This window comes from Octopus bimaculoides, chromosome 2 (assembly GCF_001194135.2).
Source record: "Octopus bimaculoides isolate UCB-OBI-ISO-001 chromosome 2, ASM119413v2, whole genome shotgun sequence".
NCBI classification, from domain to species: Eukaryota; Metazoa; Mollusca; class Cephalopoda; order Octopoda; family Octopodidae; genus Octopus; species Octopus bimaculoides.
The window spans coordinates 129805691-129813563 of NC_068982.1; the positions used below are offsets into that span (position 1 = coordinate 129805691).

The following is a 7873-nucleotide window of genomic DNA, read 5'->3' on the forward strand; positions in this document are numbered from 1 at the left end:
TATATATATATATATATATATATATCATAATCATCCTTTTACGTCCGCTTTCCATGCTGGCATGGGTTAGACAGTTTGACTGAAGATTGGTGAGCCAGAGGCTGTATCAGGCTCAATCTGATCTGGCAAAGTTTCTACAGCTGGATGCCCTTCCTAAAGCCAAACACTCAGAGAGTGTAGGGGGTGCTTTTACGTGCCACCGGTATGAGGGCCAGTCCGGCAGCAGTGGCAATGACCACGTTTGAATGTTGTTTTTCATGTGCCACCAGCGCATATGCCGGTAAAGCGACGCTGGTAACGATCACGCTCAGATGTGCTTTTAACATTCCACTGGCATATGTATCATAACCATGTTCCATGCTGGTATGGGTTTGACAGGACCCAATGGAGCGAAGGACTGCACTGTGTCCCAGTGCTTGCTTTGGCACGGTTTCTACAGTTGGATGCCCTTCCTAACACCAAGCACTTTACAACATGTACTGGGTGCTTTTTTTCATGCCACCGGCACTTGTGACATTGCCACGAAGTTTGTAAGACTATGAACCTGGAAGTTGGGGAGGAGCCTTTATGTGAGGAGATGAGGAGTTAAAGTATGAGAGAAGAGTAGGGAGAGCATGTTCTTGATGTAGAGGAGCAACATGTCTACACACATTTAGAAGAAAGGGTTAAATGATCAGAGGAGCTGCAAAGCCATAAATAGTGATGATGTGGTGCCCAGGTGATTTTTCAAGGTACAAGGTGAATAGAAGTGAATGGCGATAGAACTAAGTGTTGGTGGATGGGTAGGTTTACAGTAGTGTCTGGGGGAGCAAAACATGAGGGTATGGGAGAGGGAAGGTAGGCAACAACTGTAAGGATTGGGTCAAGTTGAAGAGTGGATAACCAATGATTCACGAGTTGGGTAAGGTAAAGGGCAGAGGAAGCAGAAAGAGAGCAGCAGACAGTAATAATGATATTGTTGATAGGACAAGAATATATATATATATATATATATTATTTTTTACTTGCATCATTCACTGGACTGTAATCATGCTGGGGCATTGCCTTGATGAGCTTAGTTGAATAAATCAATCCAGTATTTATTTTTAAAATCTGGTACTTACTTTATCAGTCTCTTTTGAAAAACGGCTAAGTTACAGGGACATAAACAAAAACATGGGTTGTCAACCCATGGTGGGGAGAATCACAAAGACACACTTGGCAGGCTTCCATACAGTTTCTATCTGCAAAATTTACTCATAAGGCATCAGTTGGTCCAGGACTATGGCAAACAGCACTTGCCCAAAGTGCTATACAGTAGGACAGAATCTGAAACTACAATGCCATGCCTATAAAGAAACATAATACCATTTTGTTTCTTTGAGAAGGATTTTGACATCTCTAACTGAAGATTTTGTTGGAGTAAATTAATGTTACAATTACTAAAGCTTAATTCTTGTACATGTTTCCTGATTTTATTTCCATTCACTGAAAATGTTTGCTTCACAATGGGGGGAAAAATATAACAACAAAAAGACAAACAAGCAAGAAACAATACAAATCTGATGTTTGTTTATATAGGAGTAGTTTACAAAAATAAAGGAATGAAGGACACATGCTATATGCTTTTCCTTTTTTAGAAGAAACTGCATATAAGTTGCCAGTTATTATGACTATTACCTTACAGTTCAACAAATGCCTTCTAATTAATTTCATTTGTTGTAACAGCTTGGAAATGAAAATACATGAATGATTTATACCAGATATTCATCTTACTAAAATATGAACACGAATAAAGATGCCAACAAGCAGACAAAATCTCTAATAAAGAACCAACTATCTGTGAACCTTTTTTTTTAATTTTGAAATCACGTGAAAATTGTTGTTATTAAATACATTCCAAATTCAAAGAGCAACCTAAATGATAAGAATGATATCAACAGAAAATCAGTAAAGCTTTGCAATTATGTATTGCTAATTTAAAATAAAATTAAGGAATTAAAAGACAAAAATCCAGTAAGCAAAACTAAACTATCCATTCTTTGTGAAGAAGCTTTTTAGTCCAGAACTAACCAATAATTATCAGCAATTCCTCATTTGTTCAATAGCAAATAGTTCAATAGTAAATTGTTCAATAGTTGTAATTTCTTGACACTGACAACTATGACAATAACTAACTATCACACCAATACAGACTGGGTGCTACTGACACAGAGCTAGTATCTCGAGTCGTACCTGGTAATGTGTAAGGGATAGGGGTAGGAGCCTGTAACATGGTAGGCTGGAACGCTGCTCCGTCCTGATGAGTAGGTGGACCTTGTTCAGGATGAAATATGTGTGGTGGACCTTGGGTAAAATCTGGAACACAAATATTTTAAATAGGAAACAACCAATAGAGTAAAAAAAAATATCAATCAAAATACAAATCCCAGACAGAAGAGGAGACACAGTAGATTAAAATAAGCAAACACGAGAAACAGAAAACAAGGGAACTGAAATAATAAACAGACAGAACTTTTAACTAACTAGAGAAACCAAAAGAAAAGAGAATAAACCAATCCATGACATTTGGTGCAGATATAGGTCATATACACTAATCTAAAACATTTACAAAATATACAAAATAAAGCAAACAAATTGAAATGAACTAGTGCAGATAATGACATGTTCCAGAGCCAAAAAGAAAAAAAAACAACAAAATAAAAGTACAGCAACACCATGCACAAAAATGAAACGAAAGAAAAAAAACCCCACACATCTATACAGTTAATAAAATTTAACTCAACAAACATCTCAATCCAGACATAGAATTACACAGATAAACAAATTATTCTAATAATTTATCGGGTGTAGGTACATGAAATATATATATATATATATATATATATATACATACATACATACATACATGTGTGTGTGTGTGCGTGCGTGCGCGCATGTGTGCACACATGTTCTCAACAAAAGAGAAATGATGTCATAACTTAAGCTATTTGAATTATCTAGATGTGGTTGAAATGAAAATTTAAATCCTTATATGCCTAGTTGGGTTAATAGCATAGGAAAGTCATTTTACATGCAGTATGTCATCAGTTCAGTACAAAATTATAGAGCAACAATCAATCAGGGTTCATTTGAGATTTGTAATAATTATATAACAAAGAAGAATGGAATTATCAGACCACTCTGTTGGCATGCACATCTAGTAGATATATTTAGAAAGAACAAAGTAGTAGTCTGTCTTTATAAAAAACTCACTTCTAATAGTTATAGTATATCTGTGCCCATTTATAACTGTATCAAAACTAAAATTAAATGCTGTCATAATGATAAGTATCTTAGAAGTAAAGAACTCTTTTAATATTTGGCATAACCTGAGTTATGTTTCATATTTATAACTGACTTTTGTAAGAGGCTTTATATCATTTTTTTAAAAATAATACTTATACATTCAAGTTAATGGGAAATACAATTCAAATGAGTGACACTTTTTAAATCTGGTTCTACTGAATACATAAAATATATTTTTGGCTGAGACATCTTACTAAAAGATATCTATTCTGATGAGATTTTTTCTTTTTCTTTCAGAGAAAAAAGAAGAAAAGTTGAAGATAAGCTATTTTACCGTAATTTCAGTAATTATAGTCATGATGTTTGATAAGTAGATACAGTAAAAAATAAAAAAAAGTTATGAAAATATGAAAAATGCTTGAGATTTGACAGGAGTATTATTCATGCTACTAAACAAGGTCAGCTAGCAGTACCCTCTTTATGATAAGTAGATTTGTTTGGTTTAAATGATAAACAATTAATTTCTGCTATAGTTCTTGAAGAATCCCTTATAACATCCCAAGCTGATAACAAAGGATCCTATGTAAAGCAAATCTTTAAAGTAACTCCTTTTTTTACCAAACTGCTTCTTCAAGCAACAACAAAACTGTGCTGGAATTTTTTGTCACCCATCCATTAGCTTGGGTAGATCCTCAATTTTATGTTGTGTGTCTCTGCTAATTAATATCAATGCAACTGAGTGGTCTTCATTCTTTACTGGGGTGTCACAGTCTTCAAAATATAACATCTAATATATGTTATTCAGCAAGATAGCAGTGGCCAGTAAAGCCTACTCTGCATTGGGTAATAATAGCATTCAGCGTATTTTATCAAGTACACCAACAGTAGTGAGGTTACCTTCTGTTGGGTCCATTCACTCAATGCAATGTGACCATGAAGTCATTAAATATTTTATCTCCAATGCTTGCACAGTTTGAAAGTTCTGCCATCATATATTTCCATAACAATGCTGGTCTATCACCAACGACTTCTAAGATGATAAACTTGTCATCAACTACTACTTAGAGTGCTACCATATTAATAAATCCCTTAACTGAGTAGTTTGATGCTACAGAATTTAACTAATACTTGGGTAATTCATCTTCCCTGACCCATTTCCTGCAGTCCTTTATAAGCTTAGATAATCTATTGATAACTGATATAAATTTGAAAGACATGTGTGTGTGTGGAGGGAATTATCGTTTTAATGCAATGAAGTCACAAAAACAATTTAGTGTCAGACTAAATACCTTTCAGTATTTCAGTTCTATTCCTATGATTTAAATACAGATCCCAGTAGGGACCCTCTAGCTTTTTCATCCCTCTAGGTTTGATAAAATAAAAACTAATATTGTACTGGAATTAATTTATTCAACTGAAAATCAATAATGTTCTTTCTTTTCAAGAATGTGCTGGGTCACTAGAATTGACTATCCACCTTCCCAATATATTATCTTATGCCAAAGTAAGAAATCATTACTAGTATTATAGCACTATTGAAGATTAAATCATTGATTTCACTCGTGTCATATTCATGGTGATAATATTTGGAACTTTTTCCAGGTTTCATTTTTCAGAGATCCTCCATTTTACCGTTAAATCTTGCAAACAAATCAGGTAAAAATGGGTTTCTGTACCCGAAATTATTGCAAGTGGGAAGTTTTGACCAACATTGGTAATAGAGTGAAGAAACTTGTGTCACACCTAAAAATATACAATCCCTTACTTTTTCCTCCTATAGCCTATATCACTGAAAAGTGGTCCACCTCAGGTACTAGAAATCAATCCTCTTCAGTTTATCTATTGTTATCATATCAATCTTCAGTTCTTTCACTGTTATAAACCTTGCCTTTTTCCATTTCAAGTATTGCATATGCCTTTGTAGTGCACATTTTTTTAATGGAGTTTATGAAGCACAAAAAGTGTCTTGAAATTACTTATTCTAAAGATGTCCTCCTCCATGTCCCAATAGTTATATAAATGCTAGATTCACAAAAAGTGTACAAGCATGCAATATAATAGAAAAATAGCCTTAAATAATTATAAAACACAATAGTTCTGGAATTTTCAGTTCAATGAAATTGAAAATTCAAAAGACCTATTTCACCATCAATAATAAAATACATGTGATACAATATAGATATATACATGGTGTTCATTATAACACATGTGCTATTCTACTAAACAAATACACAGATAACAACCCAAAGACAAAAAAACAACATCAAAACCCACTGACTAAACTTGTCAGTAGTGACAAATCAGCCATAGGCTACACAAATCAATTTAACTAAATATAACCATGCAAAAAAACAAAAACAAAACAACAACAAAACATGATTTATTCATAAAAGATAGCAAATAAATCAATCAATTACCAAAAGAATATTGCTAAGAGAAAAGTATATTAGATTCATTAACAGCGTTTAGATCAACAATAAAAGTTAAAAAAAAAAATTCATAATTACTTTCATAACATCATACAAAATTTTTAATTTAATTATCATGTCAATTTAACTATCATGTTTTAATTCACATTTGTAATAAATACAAGAAATTCAGTTTTGACGAAACTATTGAAATTATGAATAAAATCAATTATAAACAAAGAAATATGCATGAATTTAGCAGCTTTTAGATATGGTAAATCAAATTCAATATACAACTGTATTTCTAGTTTCAACCTAAATTAATTCTGGAGTTAAACCCCCACAGAAAACATAGATAGATCTAACAACTGAAGAAGAAACTTAATGTTGATTAGTTGGGTCTCATTCACTTTGGAGTTCTCAAAATCCCACATTCTTTCTGTTAAGGAATATCATATAACACATCTTAGAGCATTTGCTGAATAAGACCCATCTAAGTCTAAATTGGTTTTGACCCCTGTATATATTCCTTTCATGGGTGATACTCCCAAAATGATTTTAGAGCAAGATTATAAATATATTCATATACTGAATTATTTCATGTGTTTTATAGAGAGTTTAAATAATAATAATTGCGAAGGTTTATAAGTTAATTGATGATGCAAATGTAAAATCTCAAAACTGACAACTATTTAATCCATGTAGAAAAACATCTATGAAGTTATTTAATCTATATTGATGTAAATTAATAAGTTGTAATCCTATCAATTAAGATTAAATAAAAGGTAAAAATGAAACCATACCAACAACTTTAATTTTAAGGGCTACAACAATCACTTTATGCTTTAAATATATTAGAGCACAAAATGTTAATCATCCAACTAATCTGATTCATCAGAATCATTTGTTCTAAATAATTATATGAAATATTATACCAACATAAATAGGTTATAAAATATGATGGAAAACAAATTAGAAATTTTAGTGAGAAAACTACAATATATACGAGTAATGTATACTCATTAATTGTTAATCAACTTCATTCAAAATATTATTATTACAGTCAAAGAATAAATGAAACTATAAACATGACAGTGTCTTTTGCTTTTTTAATTGTTTGTCAGAGTAGAAAAGACAATGACCACAATCCTTTTCAGGGTTTCTGAAACAGGTGGGAGGAAAGAAAGAAATTATCCTCAGGCCAGAGATCTAACCTGTTTGCTTGCAACTGAGCAGACCCTGTTGCAAGTGACCCTGAGACCTGGCAATGATGTTAAACCAGATGGGGGCCTCTCATTTCAAGATACTTCATTATGTTGCATAATGGGGAAAAAAAATTGAGACTCTGCTATACATCCATGAAAGATTAAATATGAAAAATATGGCTTGTAAACTGTCCAACTAAAATGTTTTTACTAAGATTTGTAAGTATTTTAAAACAAACTATTTTGAAATATTCATAATTAAAGATCATTTCTAAAAATGAGCAGTAATCAAAAAGATCTGAATAGTAAGTATATCCAATCACACTTGCATTGCATTTCTTTCCTTGGAAAATAAGAATAAAAGATTCTCACAAAGAGTAGTCTTAATGCTCAATATTTTAACGGTATTTTTTTTTTAAAGAACTGCTGTAAATATTTCATTCCAAGACCAAAATAGCAATGATGAATAAATAGGCATTGCTCTTGCTATTCTAAAAGAATATACCTTCATATAAAAGGTATATAAAAATATTGTACAAATAACTTATAGCATATACTATAATTTTTTATTAAGATGCAGATACAAAGACAAATAACCTTTGGAATCAATACCTACAGATGAATGACAGGACCAAATAGCTTACCTGGAAACTTACTCTCTTTTACTTGTTTCAGTCATTTGACTGCGGCCATGCTGGAGCACTGCCTTTAGTCGAGCAAATCAACCCCGGGACTTATTCTTTGTAAGCCCAGTACTTATTCTATTGGCTTCTTTTGCCAAGTGACGGGGACATAAACACACCAGCATCGGTTGTGAAGCAATGCTAGGGGAACAGACACACACACACATATATAAATATCATCATCATCATCGTTTAACGTCTGCTTTCCATGCTAGCATGGGTTGGACGATTTCACTGAGGACTGGTGAAACCAGATGGCTACACCAGGCTCCAATCTGATTTGGCAGAGTTTCTACAGCTGGACGCCCTT

The 7873-nt window shown here is 32.7% G+C and overlaps 1 protein-coding gene across 5 annotated transcripts in view; it reads right to left on the bottom strand.

Moving 5' to 3' along the window:
- Positions 1-7873, bottom strand: part of LOC106875944 (protein CASC3) — a 46266-nt gene that overhangs the window by 7213 nt on the left and 31180 nt on the right. For 3 of the 5 annotated variants that reach the window (XM_014924269.2, XM_052965603.1, XM_052965600.1), the window contains exon 9: positions 2215-2337. The exons of the other annotated variants lie outside the window; for them this stretch is intronic. In XM_014924269.2, coding sequence (XP_014779755.2) covers positions 2215-2337 — 123 coding nt within the window. The remainder of the gene's footprint in view (positions 1-2214; positions 2338-7873) is intronic. 5 annotated transcript variants of the gene reach the window in all.